The sequence below is a fragment of the Equus quagga genome, chromosome 2, assembly GCF_021613505.1.
Source record: "Equus quagga isolate Etosha38 chromosome 2, UCLA_HA_Equagga_1.0, whole genome shotgun sequence".
Lineage (NCBI taxonomy): Eukaryota > Metazoa > Chordata > Mammalia > Perissodactyla > Equidae > Equus > Equus quagga.
In genome coordinates this window covers 153,694,121-153,718,113 of record NC_060268.1, presented here as the reverse complement: position 1 = coordinate 153,718,113, position 23,993 = coordinate 153,694,121, and the positions used below count along the sequence as shown (strand labels likewise).

Here is a 23,993-nt window from a genome sequence, read left to right as displayed (position 1 = left end):
TGCTCCCCGGAGTCACGGGGTGGCCTGATCTCTCATGCGCTCACTGATACAGGCCCTGAGACTGCAATGGAGAGTCCTGGTGTTCTTGACAGTCTCCCTGTCTCATCTCAGTGTCTTCTGGGGTGAGACTAAACCAGTGAAGAGCCCACCTTGAAGCAGCAGGGGTGGGGGGTGGTCCCTGTTTTCTCAGGCCCGTGGAATTTCTTCCTGTTAGTTTCATCCATGTGGATTCTCTCTGCCTCTCTTTCTTGTTATCTGCCCCGTGGGAGACCAGGTGGTTGTATATTCTGGCAAAGAAGGTGTGGGTGTGCGGGCTAACCAGGGGTTAAAGGCTGATGTTGGCTGTGTCCTCACCTCATTGGGTGGCCATGAGCTGGTCATCCCTTCCTTTTCCTATCAAATAAGAAAAGGACATTGCTCCAGACCCATAGAATGTACAACCAAGAGTGAACCCTAATGTAAACTGTGGACCTGGGGTGATAACGATGTGCCACCGTAGGTTCAGTGATTGCAACAAATGCACCGCCATGGTGACATCGATGGCAGGGGAGGTTATGTGTATGTGGGGACAGTGGGTATATGGGAACTGTCTGTACTTTCTGCTCAATTTTGCTGTGAATTGAAAATTGTTCTAAAAAATAAAATTTATTAATTAAAAAAAAAAGGACATGCTCTAGCTCTCCAAGTGTGGTTCAGGTTATAGATTAGGGCAGCAAGAGATCACCGCTTTCTTAAAAGGGTGACTAATTTCTAACATCCCCCACTGCTATCTCCATTAAGTGCTCTGAAATGTCTTTGAAAGGGAAGAAATTGTCCCCTTTCTTTTGCCAACTGGCATGCGATGTGCCATCCTCTCCTCCAGCCTGAGAAGGCACGGAAGGCCCAGTTCTCTGTCTCTAAACTGTGTCCTTCACCTAAGGTGCCCCCGGGCTGAGGGAGCCAGAGGTTTATCATGGAATTACCCATTTTGTGAGCGTCCTGTTTCCAGGAGCCCCCATTTTTCTGCTGGCCTGCAAGAGCGCCCTTGCAGGGCTAAGAGGAGGCAAAGAAGGAAGATACTTCCACCTGTGCAGCCCTGGGGGCGGTAGAAGGATGGGAGGTAGGAGGGCCTGCTAGGACCTGCCCCAGTCGCCAGGTGCGAGCCCACTTCTCCTGACTGACACAGGAAGTGGCGAGAGGTTACATGTATGTTAACAAAGGTCATTGCCGCCGCCTGTTTCTCAGCCCCTCCGCCCCCCACCTCCTCCCCCAGGCCCCCACTAATGTGTCTTTGACTTCTCACACACTTTAAACCCAACTTCCTGCGTGCAGAGAGTCCACTGTACTCTCATGCAGTAGATACATTCAATGCAAGGAGACAGTTCACACTGCATCCAAAGCATACCACCCTCAGAGGAGTGATTGCAGGAAACCAGCCAGGAGAAACGTGAGAAGAAAGCTGTGTAAGAAGGCGAGCTCTAGGATCCTCAGTCCTGGGTTCAAGTTGGCTTCTGCTGCTTTCCAGCTGTGCAGCCTTAGACAAGTTGCTTAACCTTGCTGAGCCTTAGTTCCTTCATCGGTAAAATGGGGATAATAATAGTTCCTACCTTATAGAGTTATGAAGATTAAAAGAGACATTCAGGCAAAGTGCACATCGTTCATAATAAGCATTCGATGAGTATCAGCTGCTGCTTCTACTGATATTGCCGACAGATATTGCTGATGCTGTTAGGAGCAGCCCACTTTCCCAGGGTCACAATAAAAGCATACTCCTTTAATTATCACTCACTCCCTTCTCCCCACCCGCTTCCTCACTTCAATTCTGTTACCTCTTCTTATTCTAAGAAATCTCCCATTGCCCCCTGCAGAGAGCCCGCCCATGCCAGCCGGACAATCCCAAGTCTTTTTGGAGCATTTCCTTCTCCTCCCCAAAGTGGTGCCCATTCTCCTAATACGAGTGCCCTTCTCCTCAGTGCACTTTCCCGGAAGTTCTCCTTGCCCTGCTGACACCTCCATCTGAGAGGCTGTCTGTCACCCTGGCACACCACTGTGCCTTGAGAGAGACGGTCCTGGTCTGTGTTCCTGTTCTAGCCTGAGAGCCTATAGTCGTAGATTTCTGTGACTTAGAGCAAAATCTGAGCCAAAGCAAATTTTTGTTTGTTATGGTTAGTTTGGGTTTTGTTGATGGTGGTGGTGTTTTTTGTTTTATTTTGCTTAATTACCGCTGTTACTGAGTATAGCATTTATTTTTAACGATCAGGATAAGATCTTGTCCAAAATGAAGATGCAGAACAGCAGACAGTGCAATTCCTTCTTGAACCCTGGTCCTGGAGTGGGGTCATGGGCCGGCTTGAAAACACAGCTTCCAGAGTCTCCCGCAGACCCCCGTTTGTCCGTGCACTGCCGCTTCACAACTAAGTGACCTTCGGGCAGTCACTTGACCTCCGGTGCCTCATCTGTAAAAAGGGATAATTGGTTCATTGGGAGGAACACGAGAACATGCAGATAAAATCCTTAGCCCAGTGCCTGGCAGGCAGTAAGCCGTCAATAAATGCTAAGCTCTCATTATGACACATTCTAAAATTCAATCAGAACCTGTGCTCAAAGCAGCTGTTTTGGAATATGTTGAAGAGACTGGTGTCAGTCAGCCTGCCGCCTGGAACTCACGTGTTTCCTCTGGAAGCAGATGTAATTGTAAGTCCCTAACGGAGGCAGGTAAACTTCCCTTAGCTGCTTACATGGCACCTTACAAGTTGTGAGTTGTGCTCTGTCACTGAGGCAGCAGGTGCCTGCTAGAAGGTCATCTAGAACCCCACAGACGTCGGTAAATAAACCTTTGTGATGATCAAAGCTGTCAAGAAAGTTCCACACCCCGCCCCCCCCAACGCCCCACCTTTACACATTCCATCATCACAGCCTCCTCAGGGACTCCTGTCTGAGGCAATGGCTGCACCTTGAATTCATCACCATGCATGTGACTGAGACCCTTTGGGCATAGCGTGGATGACAGCACCCTCAGACGTGAGCCAGGAAGAGTGACATTGCATGTCATTGTCCTGGGTTGACGCCACCCCTCTCCTCTGGAAGCACTACTGAGGGACAAACAGCTGGACGCACCTGTTCTGGATAAACATTTTCACTTTCAAGTGGTCTCAGGCTGAATATCAAGGGAACTGGTAGTAGAGAAGTGCACACGCCAAAGGAGACAGCAATGACAATAATAGCTACTCTTTAGTGAGCACTTTTTAAGCCTGGGTGCCTTATCTCATTCAGTTCTCATGACAACCCTTTGTGGTAGATACTATTATTGTTTCCATTGCACAGATGAGAAACATGATGCTCAGAGAAGTTAGGTAACTTGCCCAAGGACACAGAACAAGGACAGGATGGAGAGGAGATTTGAGCCCAGATGTGTCTCCCTCCAGAGAAGGGTCTCCTGAACCTGGGACCCTGCCCAAAAACCACAAGGCAGTGGGATGCAGAGCTTGGCTTGCAAACTTTATTTTCAGTGAAACCCTTTGGAACAAAAAGAAAGTCTTCTGCAGTCTCCTAAGATCTAAATCAGATGGGGTGGAACCACCTTGGTTGAAGACGACTCAGAGCCCTTCCCATCCTCTCCTCTCCCCTCAGCTCCTTGAGCACCTTTGGGCCCTGCACAACACAAACGGACACCCCTGGTGAAGCTGAAGGAATAGGGACTTCAGAGCTCCTGCTCTTTCTTTGTGATGGGGATACAAATATTGGCCTTACAGAGTTCACGAGAAGATTCAGTGAGCTAATGCATATGAAGCACTCCTATACTCCCCAGCTACTATCATTGTTAGGTTAACTGATACGTCTTATGGGAAAAGAAGAGAATTCAGAGGGAGCTGTAGTGGGATGAACGGTGGGCCCCCAATGTCCATGCCCTCATCCCTGGATCCAGTGAACGTTACCTTATATTGCAAAAGAAGTGATTAAGTTAAAGACCTTGAGAAAAAGAGCTTATCTGGATTAGCCAGTGGGCCCTAACTGCAACCACGTATTTCCTTAAAAGAGAGAGGCAGGAGGTGAGGGAGGCAGCCACAGGCCAAGTAACACCTGCAGCCACAGGAAGCTGGAAGAGGCAAGAAGAAAGTCTCCCCTAGAACCTCTGGAAGGAACGCGGTGCTGCCCACACCTTGGTTTCAGACTTGGGGCCTCCGGAACCGTGAGAGAATAGATTCCCATTTTAAGCCATCCTGTTTGCTGTAATTTGTTAGAGCAGCCCCAGGAAAATGATACAGGGATTCATGGCCCCAGCTTGGCCCCCGTGCACGCTCTGTGCATGGGAATTGTTTCACACAGAGATGGAGGAGTAGGGAACCTGCTGGAATCCTTGGAATGATACATCAAAAGTGCATGCCTTATTCCTGGACATGGGCGAGCAGGCTTTGTCAGGAGTCCTCGCAGCTCTTTCAAGACCCTTCCAAGGGCAGAATCTCCTGGTCACTGTAGATTCCTGCTCAGATTTCCTGAACCTCAGCTCCAGTGATCACAACATTGGGTCAGTTGCTTGTAATACCCAGAGTGTCATTTTCTGGCAACAGGTCTGCATGTATCTGTTGAGTCCAGACATTGTGTGGACGGGAGCTTTAGCTGTGCTGTCACATGGAGCTGCAGCCCCATCGGCACCCAGGCCCAGAGGGGGCTCTCGTGACAAGCAGTAATGCCTCCTGGATGCTGCTGTCGCTGCAGCTCCTCCTGCCTCATCTCACTTCAGTGTTCGCCTTGAGCATTGAAAATGGAGCTGAGCCAAGTTAGGTCTGTGCTGCCACGTGGGCCCGGTGTGGTCCAGGGTCCAGCCTGGTCTTGCCCTGTTCCTGAGCTGCAAAGATGTTCCTCCCAGGGTGCTTCCACAGCAGCTGGGCCGTGGAGACTTCTCCACGAGAGCCATCTGGCACGGATTTTTCACCTACACCTCTGAGAACTTGCCAGAGCAGCAAAAGAAAGAAGCAGTAACTCTTTTTTGGGCCACCACCCCTGCTGAGGGGGTATCACGTGCTCGTTCTGCACTCACTGGTATAATTTGGAGAGAGCTTTGCCAAAAGGAATCCCTGGTCTAGCTAAAATAATATGTCACTTCATGAATAGAAGAAAAATAAGGCATTACGGTAGGGTAAAAAGAAACTACAATTTGGAGTCAGAGGAAGCAAATTCAAGGCCCAGCCCTGCCTCTTTCCAGCTGAATGATGGACACATGACTAACCTCTGGCCTTAGTTTTGCATTTAAAGGGGGAAAGGAGATAAATAATGACCCCCACTGGATCGCTGAGAGGATTAAGTCATGTGGGTGAACCAGAAATCGCTATGCAGCCGCGGACGCACACTACGAGACCATTTGGTTCCGTGTTTTGAGTCCTGAGATCTGGGCCGGGTTAGCCCAATCTAGACACTGTTCTACTAAAGAATGGCTGTTGAGGGCCGGCCTCCTTGCCATTTATTGAAGCTCGGAGTCAACAGAGACCTCCAGCCGGGCTCCTATCACACGTTGCCCCATCTCCCTTGTCATACATTGAATTTCAAAAGATGCTGGCTAGTTTTCTCTTATCTCTAAAAGAGAGTGTTATGGTTCGCAGCTCTCCCTTTCTGAAGGAACCAAATACAGACATCAAAAGGAAAAGAAGAAAGCTCCTGCCATCCCCAAGGTCTGAGTGCTCACAGATGCCTAGGCTTGATCTGACCCTTTCCTGACCTGTGTGTTGGGAACAGCTTGGGCAGAACTGCAGAGGGCGGGGCCCTACTGGCCCTGGGAAGGGATGGTGGGCACAAGGAGAGCGGAAGCTCTATAGGAAAAGGCTAATGAAAGGAATCACTGGTTTCCTGTCTGATCTGAGCAGGACTCATAAGTGGCCGAGCTCTGGGCTGGGCTCTGCCCAGTAGCCCAAAAGAGTGAGTGGTCCCTTGGAGTGGGAGTCTGCTCAGCTCCAGGTGGAGAAATAGGAAGGATGAGGGTGACAGGTCTGTTATTCTCCACCCTCAGGGAGGAGAATATACAGCCACACATGTATATCCACAGGAGAATATGTATCCACAAGTGTGGAAGGGAGATTCAAATGCACTGGGAATTCGTCACTGATATAATCCTTCTAGGTATTTATACTGTAGCTTGTTCTCTACGTGTTCAGCTGTAGCGATGTCGTTATAAACCCCTAAATGGCAGAGATGATGTCCATCCAAATCCTTTCATACTGGGGTCGGTACACCGCATGTCAACTGGTCCTTAATGGATCTCGATGAGCTCGGAAGACTAGGGATGGGTCTCACAGTTTGGTGAACATGGAAACCACCTGGAGCTTGAAATGCTGGTTCCTGGACTCCTGGTCTGGACAACATGCTGATTCAGTAGGACTGGCTGGGGCTCAAGACCGTGCATTTTTCACAAGCTCTGCAGATGTTTCTCCTGTAAGTGGTCTATAAGCTGCTCTTTGAGAAACGCTGATCCAGACCAGCCCTTCTCAAACTTTCATGTGCACGGGAGTCACCTGGGCATCTTTAAAGAGACAGATTCTGACTCAGAGATATGGGGCTTGAGATTTTGCATTTTAACATGCTCCCTATGTTGTGGGTGCCACCTGTCCCCATCCCGACTTTGAATAGCAAAGATCTACCTGCTAGTCTCCTGCCATCAGGATGTACCAGCTCTAGCAAGGGCTTTAATCTAGGTGGATGGTTCGAACATAAAATGTCTGTGTTACCTAATATCTTAGACTATAGTCATGTACCTTTCATTTGCCATTAAAATAACTTTCTTTTTAATTACCAGTCGGGTAGGTAATTTTTATACAGCAAGCACTTTAACAAATAAATATCTAGATACATTTGGTACATTCTCACTAATACTTAACACACAGCATTTTCTATCCCTAAACTTTAATGCACATTTGCTCCAACAGCCAGATTCTGATTAGTGTTAATGCACGGCTAAGGGAATTCAAGCCAGCTTGGCAACAAGACCCTTCTGAACGAATGCCTTTCATAGTTGGCAGCTTTATATTTTTTTAAAGCAAGAGTCTCTTCTAGGACTATTTCCTTCAAATCAAAATGAAGAGTTTAATTCATCAGTTAACACTCCATAGCAACTGGAAGGCTTCTGCTGCTTCCTGCAACCATTATTTCTCAAGACACAGCCAGACGTGCCCCCATTAGCTGCAGCATGAGGGAAAACTACCAGGAACTCAATGTTTCCGGTGGGATGGGATGGCCAGGCTGAGTCGGGAATGGAGTCCAGCAAGCGGATCAGCACATCCACAGGGTCTGGAGAGAGCATGTGGAGATCCAGGCGGGCAAAGGGGGCTGGGGGCCAGCACAGCATGGCCCACGTATCCCAACTGGCCCGGGGGTGGGGGAGCTCCGACTGTGACTTATATTAGAAACTCCAAGCAGATAGTTTTCATGGGGGAAGCTCATCATCATGAAGGGGGACCTGCCCCCCGCTGGAGTCTGGGCCAGGACTCTGGTTGGATAGAGCCCTGGCCAGAAGGACAGGCCTTTTCTAAGCCGAAGATGGCCATCTCTAGTCCCCCGTGAGCTGTGACCAACAACAACTCACCTGGTCCCCGTCTTCACATGACAGCCCTGCACTTCCCCAGCCAAGACCTGTCTGTTCTCTGCCCCTCACTGGGGCCTGCGTCCTGTGTCTCGGGCCCTGTGTCTCCTTGCTTGTCCAACCCAGGCATCGGGCCAGGCTGACTTAAAGCACCCTCCTGCGTCCCTCCTGTCCAGTCTGGTGCCCAGCGCCAGACTCCTCCATCCTGGAGAAAACGACAGCCGCTTTCTGCCCAGGCCCTCAACAAATTCCTATCATCTTCCTTTCACAGGGCATTTCTGCAACTCAGCGGGCCTATCATTCAGCTCCTGTCGAATAGAGTAGAAGAGCTAGGGCTCCCCGGGGGCCCAGGCAGCTGCCTCTGCTCAGACAACAGCCATATATTGTGTGTGTGCGCACACATGCCGAACCTACAGCCGCGTCACAGTTACATATGTTATCGCATTTGACCGTGAGGTAGAGCAAATATTATTAGCCCCACTTTATAGATGAGGAAACTGAAGCCTAGTGAATGTGAGCAGGTTCCTTTATCAAACATGGTGTTAGGGGCTAGAAGAATAAAATATAGTCTAGGACTCCATGGAGCTCACAGTCTTCTGTGCTCAAGGCTACACAGGTAATAATCATAATAATTCATTCTTTCAAAAATATTTATCGAGTTCCCATTATGTGTCAGGCACTGAGTGTATCTGGGAGAGAAGAAGACGGACTAACCAGTGTTTATTGAGCATTTGCTCTGTGCCCAGCACCATATTCAGTACTTTGCAGATATTCTCTGAATCCGTGGCACAACCCTATGGCAGGGGAGCTGCTGTCAGGAAACCGAGGCTGGGACAGGTTGGATGACTCGTCCAAGGACACCCACACAGCTAGAGCGTCACTGAGCAGGGATCTGCCCTCGGGCGGTCTGACTTCTGGGTCAGGCTCCTCACCGCAAAGCTATCTTGCCTCTCAGCCTTTCTATTCTAACTCCAAGTCCAGGGTGCTTTCTGCTGCTCCATGTTGCCCCCACAGAACCCACCTCACTCCTGAGAGAAGATGCTCCCACCACCTTTACCCAGCTACTCCAGAGGGCTGAGGGCAGGCAGCCCCCATTCTGGAGCTCAGACCCTGGATGTCTGCCTCCACCTGCCCCCACCCTGAGCTCAGCTCCCTGAGACAGCCCTGCCTGTACTCCACCTCTGCCTGTGCCTCTCCCCAGGTTGATCCCTAGCCCTCTATTCCGGCCTCCCTGCTGTGATAGCTCCACTCCCGGTGCAGAGTGTGTCTTCTCTGCACCCTCAAAGACTAATCATATCCCCCTACCTGCCCTCTGCATCTCACCACCCCTCAAGTTGTCCCCACTTCACCCTCTCAGGTGACTTACCTGCATGCCCCCTTTACCATGGGAAATGGCCAGGTGTTAGCTCTTCAGTTGCTATTCCGACTTCTTCCTTCCTCAAGCTGTGACTTCCACATGCTCCTCTCAGGTAAGCTCCTCGCCTCTCAAGGTCTCTGGGCAGTAACTTTCTAACCACTCTCCTCCACCTCGTCCTGTCTCCTTACCCATCCTGGCTTCCTCTCCTTCTCTCCTCTCTTCTTAATCCCAGAATTATCCACCTGCTGGTACTTTAGACTCTCTTCCCCTCCACGTCCTCCACACCTTGCCCAGGTGCCTTCTCAATCCACTACCGTCCTGGGTCTTTTCCTCTTGCCCACAAACACGCACAGGCCCCAGAGCTTGGTGAAACCATCACTTAACTTCTGTGTCCCCTGGCCAGTAGCCTAGGCCTTCCTGAGCCCTTCTTGCCCTCAATGAGTCATCTACACTGCTGCCCATCCACTCTCCTCTGCCCTCACTCTAGCTCCTCTCTCCTTTCTAAGGATACAGCTTCGTTGAAGGTCGTCAGTGGCTTCCAAATTGCCAATTCCATTTGCTTGTTCCCATCCTTGGCCTTTTTGACCTCTTGGAAGCATTGAGCACTGTTGGCCAAGCCACTCTTTTTAACTCTTGCTTTCCTAATTTCTGGGCTTTCTGGGCTCTGCTCTGTCTTAGGAGTCATTTGCTTGCAAGGAACAGAAACCTACTCAAGTTAGCTCAGGAGAGGTTTTTGGAATAATTCGGAAGAATCTCATGGAACCCAACTTCCATTCTTCTGCACTATTGTTTCAGTTCTCTCCCCTGGCCAGTGCTTCATGCCCACAGCCACGAGACAATGGCCCCTAAATAGTACTTTGATACAGTGGTTTACCCTGTTCAGAATCCTTCCGCAGCTCCCCATTTCCTTCTAGATAAAATCTAAAGTCTTAGTTTACATGCCACATCTTCCACAATCACAGCTGCCATGTACTTTCCAGTTCTCCTTCCACTTGTTTCCACTATTGTCCAACACACATTCTGTGTTGTCCAGCTAGTCTACCTCCATTCCCTAAGCACGTTTTTCTGTTCTCTGATCTGCTTCATAGCTCACACTGTTTCTTTTGTAATGCCTAACTCATGTAACCTTCTATTAAAATCCTATACATCCTTTAAGTTCTAGATCAAATGCCCTTTCTTTATGAAGACATCACCCCAGCAGAAGCAACCTCTCCCTCTCCTGAAAGCTTGGGATTGAGGCTGCTTATCTGCCATGTTAGGCTGGAGGCCTTCTGAGCAGAGAATTATATCGTGTGTCAGACAGGTGCCCAATCTGGAAATAGAATCCCAGAAGGGTGGAATGAGCTCCTTGGAGAAGCACTGGTTTATATTTCTTACTCTTAAAGAAGAAGGAAGCATCCGTTGGCTATTTGCCCCACCATTCTGCCCCTAAATTGGCCCACCTACTCAATCCAAAGAAAGATGGGCACAGAGACCAACAGTGTTTTAGCTAGAAGCGTCTAGGTATTTATAGTGTGAAGGAAAGAAAGTTTGAATAGAGATTTAAAGTATTTTGTGACCAAGAAGTTAAGTGATTTGCCTGAATTGATGGAAAGTTGATCAGAGTTGGGCCAGAGCTCACTTCGTGTCCCCCCAGGCCCCACACTGGGCTCATCACTGTCAACCCTCAGTGGCCTCCTGGTTCCCTGCAGCCAGCAAGGATGCCTGGAACAGAGACCTGAGGAGCAGGAGGCCAAGACCCATTTCCAGAACATAGTGAGTAAAACAGTCATTCTACTTTCTGTGTTTACCTATTTCTGGATCTTCTGGAAGGGAGTGGGGGGACCTTGTGATTTATCTAGAGGACACAGGGACTTGGTGGTGTCAGGGAACCATTGCCTTCCATCAGTAGGCCCTGGCAAGTTTGTCTCCAGAATGTACAGACCCAGATGTGTGACCCTCTATCTGGAGACACATTCCTCATCCTTCCTGGCACTTCTCTTTCTGAAAATACATGGCTCCTGAGATGCTGCGCTCACTAGCTTTGGTACTCATTGAAGGCTGTCAACCAGGGGCTCCCAGCCCCTGGCTCTGAGGATGGACATGTGACACAACCTGAAAGAATCAGAGCCCTTCCTTGGGGTTTTTCATGTTGGAAGTGAGGAAAGGAAGCATCTCCTCTCCGTGCTGAAGCTGAGGTGTGAGGCTGAGAGTGTTGCCACAGGTCAAGCCTTCTGAAGACAGGTGGTGTGAGAGAATGAGGCCAACAGATGGAGAAGAGAGGAAGAGGCAAGGAGAAACAAAGTCCTGACAACCTCCTGTCTGAATCCTGGTGCCAGCCACCCCAAGGCCTAGCTGTACTGCTGCTGTTCTGGTAGTTTGGACATCCGAGCCAGTAAATTCTTCAACTGGTTCAGGTGGAGTATTTGCCGCTTGCAACCGAAGAATCTTGCTTAACACGGCCTCCATCTGTCACCTGGATCCCTCCTTTGTCAGTGCGTGGAATGCCTGCCTCCCTGTCTTCCTCTTTTCTTGAGATAAACATACATTGAGGAATAGAGTCATGGTCTTCGTCATCATTATCATCATCAATGTCAACAAACATGACTGAGCACCTGTCTTTTCCTGGCATTGTCCTAAGTGTGGTGGGGGATAGAACTGCAAATGGCAGTCTCTGCCTTCTGGGTGCTTCCATGCTCATCAAAATATAAGAAATACCAAGGGCACGGAGCACATGCTGAGCACAGATCTTTTTTAGAGTAAAGCATAAATCAATCCGTCTGCATGGAGCTTTTACAGAACACAGACACTCATCTCTGCAGATTATTCTGACCTTTTGGTGCCAAACATCCCTTTCTTGAAAAACCATCCACCCCTTAGGACAAAAGGGTTTCATCCTTCATCTTAAAGTTACTTTCTTCTTTGCACTGTATTTGTGGAGCCTTCTCCACCCTGGTTAGCTCCTAATTCAGGATCAGATTTGTTGGTTTGTTTTCTGGGATACCCTTTCCAGAGTTAACCAATTTACTCCCCTGTAAAATCCCCAGCTCCAGATTTCTCACCATGCCCAGAATGCTCCCATTACCAAAGTCTCCATTCCTTTAAAGCAATACCCGGCCTCTGGATATATCCTGCTCCAGGATACAGTCTGTGAGTCTCCTGTTTGAATGCCTTCCCGTATGTTTTCTGATCCTATTTGACTTCGATGGCTTTCAAAGAATTAAATATGTGAAAAGGACAAAAAAGAGCATCACACATTTCCAAAGAAATGATCTGTGCTCAAGGTCGTGCATTCAAAATGGGAAACAGATATGGCTAGAAAGGAAAGAAGAATGAGGAGGAGGAGGAGTAGAAAAACAGGGGTTTCTGGAATCCTTGTATTTCTTATTACCCTTCCACCCTCAGGCTCTGCACAGACTCTCAGATTTTCTGAGATGCAAGTATCAACCCAACAGATCTAGGCCTCCCCTGGGGAGGCCTGCCTGCTGTGAATTCTAATGGCTATCATAGAGAATTCCACTGATTTATGAATAATCCTTTTTTCTACTTTCCAGGGATAAATTCCTCTTCCCCTTAGTTCTGAAATGATAGGTCAGAATTATCTACTTTGTTTTCAAAAACTTAGTGGCTTAGAAACAATTTATTATTTCTCACAGGTCAGGAATTTGGGCAGGGATCAGCTGGGTGCTTCTGCTCCACGTGACATCAGCTCGTGCCACTTGGCTGCGTTCAGCTCTTGGCTGGGCTGGGCTAGAAGGTCCAAGAAGGCTTCACTCACATGTCTGGTGCCTCAGTGCTCTTCCACGTGGCCCCTCCATGGGGCTAGATTGGGCTCCCTCAGAGTCTGGTGGTCTGAAGGTGGTCAAATTTCTTACATGGTGACTGGCTTCCCCCAGAGACAAAGTGGAGCTGGTAGGCCACTTAAAGGCTGGGCCCAGAACTGGCCCAACATCTCTTCCACCATGTTTTGCCAGTGGAGGGAAGTTACAAAGTTAGCCCAGATTCAAGGGGAGGCCACATAGACTCTACCTCCTGATGGGTGGAGTAACATGTGCGTACAGAGAAGAAAGAAAATGATGGCAGCCATCTTTGGAGATCAACTACCACACCCCTTTTACCACTTCTCTCACTGAGAAGGCACACACTCTTGCTCGTCTCTTAGCCTTAGGCAAACCCCCATATATAGAACACTGTTCTCATCTTAGGCAACTCTTCTCAGTCTCTTTTCTCCCCTGTAGGTTATCTTGCCTCACTATCTACATCCTAAGACCTAACATCTCCCTTACATTCAACCTATGCTCTCCATGAAACACTTGTTTCAGAAAACTGTGTATTCCCAAGTACTGACCCCAAATTAATTTTTATTAAAGCTTATTTGAATTTTGTGTTCTGTTATGATAATGATTACTTAGAACTTGTAATGTACTCATAAGACTGACAACCATTTAAACCAGGAATTGGAAATCCCTTTTTTTTTCACCTCTCCAAAGCCCCAGTACATAGCTGTATATTCTAGTTGTAAGTCCTTCTGGTTCTTCTATGTGAGCTGCCACCAACACACGGCTACTGACAGACAAGTGGTGTGGTTCCGCCCCCAGGAACCAAACCTAGGCCGTCAAAGTGGAGCACACCAAACTTTAACCACTAGGCCATCAGGGCTGGCTCAGAAATCTTTTTCTTTTTTTTTCTGCTTTTTCTCCCCAAATCCCACCAGTACATAGTTGTATATTTTAGTTGTGGGTCCCTCTAGTTGTGGCATGTGGGACACCTCCTCAGCATGGCCTTACTAGTCGTGCCATGTCCACCCCTGGGATCCAAACCAGCAAAACCCTGGGGCACTGAAGCGGAGCATGCAAACTTAATCACTCAGCCACATGGCCAGCCCCAGAAATCTTTTTCTATAAAAAGCCAAATGGTAAATATTTTCAGCTTCCGAGCCATATGGTCTTTGTCACAACCGCTCAACTCTGTTGTATAGCCAAAGCAGCCGTAGATAATATATAAATGAATGAACACATTTGTGTTCCAATAAAACTTTATTTACAAAAATAGGCAGCAGGCCAGATTTGGCCTAAAGGCCATAGTTTGCTGATCCCTGCTTTAGACCAAGGAATAAGCTTGTCTTTTAGGCTATTTTGTCTAATGATTAGTTGTTTGACTTTCAGAAAGTCACTTTTCTCTGAAACGTACTTTCTTCATTTATAAAATAAGGATATTGAAGTGACCAAGAATAAAATACCCCCTTATGCCTGTAGTTGTGAAAATGCAACACATCTTTAAAAATCTTTAGAGGAAATGGCCCAAGTGGTCACAAGATGGGTTGTTTCTCTATGATAACATCTCAGAGTCCTGTTGATATTTCCATGACTTTTCTCCTTCCAGGAGTCTCTTTATTTGTTTCTGTAGGTCTGCATCTCCCCTTTCCCATGTGTCTCTGTTTCTGTATTTTCTGGCCAGATTCTTTATCTTTGTTTGTGTGTGCGTTTTTCTCTCTGTGCTTAGGGGTTCATTGCCCCTCAGTTTCCATTTTTGTATATTCTTGTGTCTCTGTGTTGCATTCTTTGTGTACATACATCTCTCTTCTTTCTGCCCTGCCTCTCTCCCCTGAATATAATGTTGAATATGTATATATTTTTCATTATTTTCCTTTTTAATGTAAAAAATGTTCCATATTCTTAATTTTCAAAGTATATAGCATATTTTATATATCTTTCAAATTAAAAAAAGTTTCCTATTTATGTACAATGGGATATCATATGTAAATTACTTAGCACAGTATCTAGTATATAGTAGATACCCAATAATTATTACATCCTTTTATCTGACTCCCCTTTATCTAACTGCCTAAGTGATTTTTTTTTCACATGGGTCAATGATTCTTATCAGGAAAAAAAGGTGAATCCTCTGTGTCTCTCTATAACACTTTGTTATTCTCTCTCACCCTAACCCAGGACGCTAGCTCTTGGCCTCCTCTTTGTCCTCACAATATTTGTACATATCTTTTGGGAATTATGAAAGTGGAGGATCAAAGACCAATCAAGAGACTAGTGGCTCAGTTGACCTTTTGCTCAGCCACCCAGGGGTGATCTGCTACCTTCCACAGGCTCCTTCTCTTTTGTTCACTCTGCAAGTGTTTATTGAGCACTCACTGTGCTCTAGGCGATGGGGAGATGGAAGAGAACAAAGCAGACACAGTCCCTGCCCTTGTGAAGCCTACGGTTTACTAGCACAGGTGGGTAATATAGGTGACCAGACAGGAGTAGGACAGTGGATGCAGTGATGGGAACGCCGACGGGGGAAGATCTCTCTGACATGCCTTTGGAGGTAAGACTAAAGGAAGAGAAGCCAGCCTAGGACAAAGCAGGAGGGAAGTGGAGGGAGAGTGTTCTAGTCAGAGAGCAGTCCTGCAAGAGGGCCGGAGCTGGGACAGCACCTGCTGGAATGTTAGGAACTGAAAGGAGGCCATGTGGCTGGAGGAGGTCAGCGAGGCGGGGGGCAGACAGAGCTGGGCTCCAAGGCCAGGTGTAATAAGGGGTCTGGGTTTCATTCCATCATAATGGGAAGCCACCAAAGGGTTTTAGGCAAGAGAGTGGCTCATCTGATTTATGTGTTAAAAAGATGACTCTGGCTCGGGTGTGAGGGAGTTAGATTGGTGGGGGCAAGCAAGGAAACAGAGAAAGGAGCCTCTCCAGAGATGATGGCAGTGGGGGAGGAAAGCAGAGAAAGGATCTGAAATATTTTAGGAGGTGGGAATGACAGGACTGGCGGATGAATTACATGTGAAGACAAGAGGGAGGGAGAGCCAGGGCTGACACCAGGTTACTGGCTTTAGGACTTGGGTGCCCATTGCAAGGAGGAGGGGGATGAGCGATCAATAGTTCCGTTTTGGACACGTTCCATCAGTGATGACTGTGGGCCGTGCAAGGGGACATGTCGGGCAGGCAGTCGGATATATGAGTCTGAGCTCGGACTGGGGATTTGGGTTGAAGATATAAATTTGGGAGTTGTCAGTCATGGGAATGGATATTATCCCCTAGTGAAAGGGGCCAGAGAGAGACGAAGGGGGCCCAGGACCAGGCCTGGGACTCCAACATTAGGAGGGTGGGGAGAGGAGAAAGAACCTGCAAAGGAGAAGGAGAGGGGAGCCGGAGAGAGAAAGAAAACCGGAGGAGGAGGGCATCGTGCGAGCCAGGAGAGGAGAGAGTTTTCTTTAAGAAGGAAGTGGGGTGGTGGAGGCCGAAAGAGCAGCTACTGTGCCAAATATGGCTGAGAGGCCGAGGGAGATGAGGACCAGAAGGGGCATCCCTAGATGTGGCCCCAATGACAGCGACAGGAGCAGCTTTGCTGGAGTTGGGGTTGGGTAAATGGGCAGTAAGACAGTGGAGACGGCTTGTGAAGACAATGCTGAGAAATTTGGTTATAAAGAGGAATAAAGAAACACACCTGCAGAGGATGAGAAATCAAGGGTGGGATGTTTTTGGATGAGAAATCCTAGAGTGTGTTTGGAAACTCTCAAAACGCTCACTGGAGAGTGAGAGATTGTGTCTGTCTTTTTTCTTTTTAATAATGATGAAAACTTAACAATTGTGTAACTCTTCACGGTTTACCAAGTGTTGTCACACACTCTCTTCTCCTCACAGGCACACTGTGAGGTATATAGCAGCCCTGAGTTATAGATGAGGAAGCTGAAGCTTGGAGGAATTGAGTGACAAGCTCAAGGTCAGAACCAGGAGGTGGCGGGGCCAGGAGCCCATGCCTAGGCTGCCCTGGGCCTAACCCCCAGGTCCCTCCCTGCCCACAGCAGTCCTATCCCATGGGAGTACCCAAATCAGACAGCACTCACACATATATGAGCTGTGCCTTGCTGGTGTCTCTCAAGCACATTTTCCAATGGCCACAGCCAATCCCTTCTGCCTGCTGGCCCAGCCTGGGATGTTAGGAAGTCACAACTGCCTTTCAAGAACATGGGACCTTCTCCCACTTCCTAATTCCATTTGAGCTTCAAAGCCTCCCAAATTTCTAGAAGTGCCCAACAATCTGTGACACGTGTCAGAGAGAGAAAAAGTGAAATCCCGCGTAGCTCCCATGCAGCTCCCCAGGCCTGGCGGCGCAGGGGCTGACCCCCGAGAGGGACTGAAGGTGGGTGAGCGACTGTGGCTAGCCTCTGCACCTCATTCTCCACATCTGTGAAATCCTGGGATGGTCATGAGGAGGGAGTGAGACAGTGGGCATGTAGTGCTTAGAACAGTGCTTGGCGCCTGGGATGGCTCTGTGAATGCTCCCCGTGATTATTTTTATTTATTCACCCACTCGCTCAGACATTTGTGAGCACCTTCTCTATGCCAAGCATTGCTCTAGGCACAGCAAATGTGGAGATGCATCCACATGCTGCCAGGGCTCCAGAAGCATATGTTTTCATGAGAGAAGTGATGTTGGAACACAAACAGCTCTGCCCTCACAGGAATAAGCGAGGTGCAGCAGCGCCCTGGGCCTCCAGAGAGGACAAGATCGCACCCAGCCCAGGCAGTCGGGGCAGGCTTCGTGGGGGGATCGGGGGGTGGGGAGAACATTCCCCACGGTAGGGGGCCGCTACGGCTGAGCAAAGTCACAGAAGCTGAAAGGGTCAGAGCCCATTCAGGGAACAGAGAGGAACCCAACTGGAGCATCAGCTCTGTGGAGAAGGAAGGGGGGAAAAGCCTGGCTCCCCTGGGGGAGGATTGTGAGAGGATCGGATGTCAGTCCAGCAGACCCAGCAAAGGGCAGCCTGGGTGGAGGGCAGGGGTGGCAACTCCATGCGCTGACCCCTGGCCTTGCACCACGGGTTGTGGAGAACCCCACCTAGGAGCTGTTGATCTGGTTTCATGTCTGTAGCCCTAGGGGTGGTGGTGGCAGAGAAGGGGCCAGAGCGTCAGGATTTGTCCCAGCCTGCCACGTAGGCTTGGGGTGGACTCTCTAGTGCTCACTCTATAATAGATGGAGGAATTTAAGCCAGCCTAGCAACCCCACCGTACCATCCCTTTAGGGAGTGCCCTGGAATTAGCACCCCGAAATTCTTCAAAGAAGAGATGATCCAGGACCATCTGCTCCCTGAAGGCCACCACCACGGGAGCAGGGACCAATGTGTGCATTGCTAGCCATCCCAGATTCGGGGGGAAAGGCCTGGCCTCCATGGTGTGCGGAGGCTACGGCCCCTCTCCTCCCACTGGGGGCTGGTTCCAGGGGATGGTGAAGATGTTCCAGGAAACCTGAGGGACAGGGAATGTGAAGAAAGGGTGTCGGTGCTGGACTTCATGTGGTGGTCCCCCAGCCATAACCTGGGGAAGGACATGTCTGCTCTGCTCTCCTCCTAAGGTAAGAGTCAGACTCGTGGAGCAAGAAACACAGACCAAGAGGGCTCTCACTGAGCTTCCAGCCCAGGGCCTTTCAAATGTTGGCTCTGAAATCCCTTATCTAAACATTTTATGGAATGTGATGCCTAAAATAAAATACATCAACATAGAAATGCTCTGGTTGAAACTGAGAGTGGAGGGCCCAGAGACCCGCCCCAGGGCCCCATTTGTCCACACATTTTGTGACCCTCTGATTTAGTCCAACTCTGTCATTTTGCAAAAGAGAAACCCAGAACCTAGAGAGAGGCACTGAGCAGCCTAGGGTCACAAAACTAATCTGTGGCAGAGTCAAGACCTACAAGAAGGAAATGAAATCAAGGATGAGAAAGAGCTTTGTAAACTGTAAAGTGCTGTAGAAATGTAAGGTTAGTATCCCCGCCATTTACATGTTCTCAGGCTTTTCTCCCAGTCACTACTTTAGGGGAGGCTGCCAGAAAAACAACGCAGAGGGCTGAGAGGTTGGCCTCATGGGCAGCGTGGGAAGAACACAGGATTTGGAGCCTGGAGACGCTTAGAGGCCCAGTGCTGCCCCATTCGTGCTGTGTAACTTTGAACAGCTCACTTTGCCTCTCTGACCCTCGGTTCCTTTTCTAGAAAAATGTCTCATTCACTTCTTTCTGGGATTATGTGGGGCTCAGGTGAGATGATGCATGTGAAAGTGCTTTTAGGAGGGCCCAGGACGACAGTGTCTGGTGAGGAGGGGAAGAGATGGCAGTAACCAAGACCTGGAGGCTCTGAGGACCGGAAGCCACTTCCTGTCGCTGGGGGCTGGAGCCAGCTGCTGATGGGGCTGGAACCCAAGTGTTGTGTCTTTCCTGTCCTAGACAGTCCCATAGGTCATGCCGCACCCTCGACGCGCAGCCCTCAGACACTCTTCGTCAAGGCGTCTGAGGCGCCGCCTTCCATCACCGGGTGCTGACTCAGCCGCCATAAGCCCCGTCTCCCCTTTCACACACTGTGGGTGCCAGAGGGCGCCCGGCCAGTTGCTCAGCGTCCCCCAGACTTCACTGGCTCTGCATCTTGGTGATGAGGGAGAGGGCCAAGTTGGAGATGTTTCAGGAAAGCAAGAAGTGATTTCTCTCAAAGACCTTGGAGAGTTCTTTCCGCCCTCCCCCAGGGTTCTCAGCCAGGGCCCATCCGGCAGGTGAACTTCACTCAGGATGCGCACGGGCTCAGGTAAAAACAAAGGCACGAGGCCCGGGCTAATGGATGGGGGTTGGCCGGGTTCCTTTGGAGAGCCTGGCAAGCCGGTGCTCCGGAGGCAGGAAGAGCCCACAGACTTTCATGGCTGTGCTGGCTGTGTGTCTGGGGGTGACCTTGGGCACACCGCTCTCTCCAGTTGGAAAGGCGATGGGAAGAAATCGACCGTGGGACTCCTAAGCCCTTAGACTGAGACGTGAGCTCTGAGGTTTCATCCGTTCAGTCGTTCAACAAGTATCTACTGAGAACCTATTGTGTGCCAGGCACTGTTCTAGGTCCTGGGGAACCAAACAGACAAAAAGTTCTGCCCCGGTGGAGCTGGCAATCTAGTGGGATCAGGCAGAGAAGGGAGAGATAAACAAGAAGACCGCGAATTGTCAGCAGGTGGTAAAAGTCGTAGGGAAAGAGCAGGGGTGAGGGATATGGAGTACAAAGTGGGGGTGGCTGCAAGTTTCGGGAATGTAGGCAGGAAGTCCTCAGAGAAGGAACAATTGAGCAAGGATGTGAAGGAGGTGATGGAGGGAGACAGCCCTCCAGAGATGTGGCTATCTGGAGGAAAAACATGCTGGGCAGAGGGAACAGCAAGTGTACCCTGCGGCAAGAACATGCCTGGGGGCTTCAGTGCCGCAAGGAGGCCACGTGGCTGCAGGAGAGTGAGACAGGGGAGAGAAAAGGTCTGATGAGCACTTTAAGCATTTGCTTTGAGTTCCTTAGAAAACGAGATCCAGCAGGCCCACCCAATGACTTTTGCATCTCCTGTCTGAGATGCTGATTTCATGCCACAGCACTGTTTAAATGCTGGGACCTTCTGTCAGGAGGCAGTCATTCCAAACCTCAAGGACAAAGCCTCTGCTCCTCCAGGGCTCATTTATGAGGGCTCTTGGGCTAGCAGAAAGGGCCCAGGTTCAGTCCCAGCACCTGACCCTTACTCGCTGTGTCACCTTAGGAAGGGTACACAACCTCTCTGAGCCTATTTCCCTGATGAAACCCATCAATTGCCTCATTTATAAAATGAGTTACTAATACAGCTTCCCAAGGCTGCCTCACTTGATTGTTAGATTTAAATGAATGAGATTGTAAATATGAAAGTGTCTTTTACGCTGAAATGTGCAAGGTACAGGTCAGAGAGGTTTTTGTTTTCCTCAGGGAAGCCTGTGGTCAGGGGTTGTCACTGGTTGTCCACTCCTCTCTGCCATGCTGCTCCTTGTATTGTGTCCCATCTGGGCCCAGTCGACTCACTTTGCCTGGGCCCGGATCTGACTCACGAATGATTGTCAAACGCCTGGAGACGCCCGAGGGGAGCCTGCCGAGGGCTCCCCCGTGATGCTCTGAGGCTGAACTGTCCAGGAGGACTCTGAGCCCATTCCTCTGATCGGTGCAACCGGCTGGGCCAAGCCCTCCTCCCCAACGCCCCTCCCCTTCCTCCTCCAGGTACAACGGCCCCAACCTGGTTCTGAAGTACGACCGGGCCCAGAAGCGGCTGGTGAACATCGCAGTGGACGAGCGCAGCTCCCCCTACTACGCGCTGAGGGACCGGCAGGGCAACGCCATCGGGGTCACAGCCTGTGACATTGACGGGGATGGCCATGAGGAGATCTACTTTCTCAACACCAATAATGCCTTCTCGGGTGAGGATCCGGGGCCTCGGGCTCTTCCTGCTCCCCTCCATCCTCCTCCCAACAGCCATGGGGGTAGGGCCTTGGGGGCCCTGGCTTTCCTCAGGCTACCGTCACAGGCTCCTCCAGCACAGTCCCCAGCTGCCTCCAGGACCTTACTCTGCCCTAGCAGAGAGAACCCCAGGAGGACCCCTTCTTCTCTTGTGCATGAAGCTTGTTCTCATCTCCTGACCCTGGAGATGCTGGGGCGTGAGCCGAGGACCAGCCCTCTGCCTCAGACTCCCTGTCCTCTTCGCCTCCCAGTCTGAGCAGCCCCCTAGTCTCCTAACTCCTCCCCTCCCCCCCCATCCCCACTGCCCCTGTCTTGGCTCAACCACCCAGCATTTCTCGCCTGGGTGGGCACCATAGCCAACAGACAGCCTCCTGGGATCGCCCCCACAATGCTGCTAGGGGACCTTTCCAAAATACTTTGAAGTCCTTCAAGGCCCCCTACAGCTTTTAACTGAGTCATTTATTCACTCCCCGAAGTCTTCCAAGCTCCTGCTCCATGCCAGACTGGAGGCACTGGGTGCTGGGGATACAACTTGAGGGGAGACAGACCTTGAGTTTGGGGAGCCTTTCCTAGCCCAGAGCACCTATCCGAGTCACCTGGGGGTCTTGTGCAAATGCATATTCTGACTCAGCAGGTCTGGGATGGGCCCGCGGTCCTGCATTGCTCACACGCTCTCAGGCCATGATGCTGCTGCTGGTCCATGGACCACACTTTGAGTAGCAAGGTCCTACACACTCAGGAATGGAAACAGATGCCCAGAAGCCTAAATAATAGTAACAATAATGATAACAGCTAATACTTAAGCAGCGCCTACTGTGTGCCAGCCCTGATCTAAGCACTTGATATTAATTATCTCGTTTAAGCCTCATAACAGCTCAGTTAGGTAGGTACAGGTGTATCCCACTTTCCAGTTGAGGAAACTGAGGCACAAAGAGGTCAAAGGACTTGACCAAGGCCACACAGCTTGTAAGTTCCAGCATTCAAACCCAGGGGTCTGACTCCAGATCCATCCTTTCAATCAAGACACTCTGTGGCCTCAGGGCCTCGTGGAGAGCCTGGCTCACAGTGGGCGCTCAGTGTTTCACGAGTTGGGGGCTGTGTTCTTGGGGCTCCAGATCAGGGTAGGTCTCAGCCCCTGGTTCTCACATTTCCTCAGGCCTGAGCTAAGCCCAGTCCCATGGGGCTGTAACATCTGCATGAAAGTCCCAGGTCACGGTGTCCCCTGGAGGATGCAGGGCCTCCTGTCCCTGTGGGGCCAAGTTGGACATGTCCTGGACTCCTCCAGATGGAGCAGCCTCTTGGGTTGATCTGGATGACACCCTGTGGTTCACACCTGTGTATTCACCGTCCTGACCCTCCCAACCTCTGGAAGGCAGGTGATTGCCTGACTACGGGGACCAATCTGCCTGCCTCTCCCCACCCCACACACACTGGCTTTCCCCTGGGCTCATAATCTTGTCCCTCCTGGTTGTGGAGCCCAAGCCAGGATCCAGCCCCTAGAGGCCCCTGATGTTGAGGCCTGCCAGTTGCATGCATGGGAGGGGAAGAGGTTGGGGCTGATGCCAGGGGCAGGGGCAGGCGGGACTGGCTGGCTGGCAGCCAGCCTCATGCAGCCAAGAAACAATGAGCCACATCCCTGAGTAGTGTTTTATGGGTTTTCATCTCATCTTGCCACCAAGTGAGGCCTGAGAGATAGTAATTGTCCCCACACAAACATCAGGGCATGATTACCCAGCTGGATTTACTGCCCTCTCTCCAACGAGCCACGATTGGATTAGGACACAATTAATTGATGGGCTGATCAACCCTTTAACGTGGGGCAAGGTCAGGAGGGGAACAGCAGCCAGGGACAGCTGTGGAAGGGGTGGGTCCCCAGGAAGATGCTAGAGGGCAGGGAAGCAGAACTGTGGGGAGAACTGTGGAAGGGGGCTGCTCAGTGTGGGCTCAGCAGGCTGGATACCAGAGGAAGGGGACAGACTCTCCTCCCTACTCACGGCACACAGAGCACCTGGGGTGGGAGCCATCTGGTGCTCTGAAGCAGCAGCCCCTCCCACGCCCTTAGAGTATTCCATTGGGAATCCTGTAGTGGTGGTGCTCTGCCCAGACTGCACATTAGGATCTCCTGGGGAGCTTTCAACACTCCCAGTTCCCAAGGTGGCCCCGGTCCAGTCCAATCCGAACCTCTGGGGGTGGGACCTGGTTATCAGGTCTCCAGGTAATTCCCGTGTGCAGTCGAGGTTGGGGGCCACTACCCCGGAGTCATGTTAGTTCTGTGCTCAGCCTAACCATAGTCCCATTCATTCACTAATGTATTCATTTGTTGGACAGATAGTTATTGAGCACCTACTGTGTACCAGGCACTATTCTAGGTACTGAGGATGCCCCAGTGAATAAAACAGACAAAAATCCTACCTTTGTGAAGTTTGCACTCTATCCCCAGTGTGTCCTTACATTTCTCTAAGTATCTGACTCCCCTCCCCCGGCCCTCTGGACTCTAAGCTCCTGAGGGCAAAGTCCCTGTATTGGTCATTTGGTGTCCCCCTCTGGCCCTTGAAGATCCTGGAGCTCTGTTAAAACCTGATGAATAAATATAGGAAGAGCAGACAGGCACAAGCCGTGAGGTCTGAGAGAAGGTTTGCCAACAGAGGGAAGACAAGGGGAGGCAGGCACAGTGGGGCCCCCACAAGGTCCTGGGCTTCCTGGCCATCATGGCACAAGTGTCCACCCGAGACAGGCTGGAACCCCGCCCCTGGGGCTGGAGTGATGGTGACAGTGCCCAGCAGCCTTGGCCCAAGGCGTGCACCTCCCTGTGACCTTCTGTGGGTCTGAGGGATGTCTGTGGGTCTGAGGGATG

The 23,993-nt window shown here is 50.3% G+C and overlaps 1 protein-coding gene across 2 annotated transcripts in view; it reads left to right on the top strand.

The window, feature by feature from the left end:
* Positions 1-23,993, top strand: part of CRTAC1 (cartilage acidic protein 1) — a 135,632-nt gene that overhangs the window by 61,672 nt on the left and 49,967 nt on the right. For both annotated transcript variants that reach the window (XM_046653618.1, XM_046653617.1), the window contains exon 3: positions 20,903-21,099. In XM_046653618.1, the coding sequence (XP_046509574.1) occupies positions 20,903-21,099 (197 nt within the window). The remainder of the gene's footprint in view (positions 1-20,902; positions 21,100-23,993) is intronic.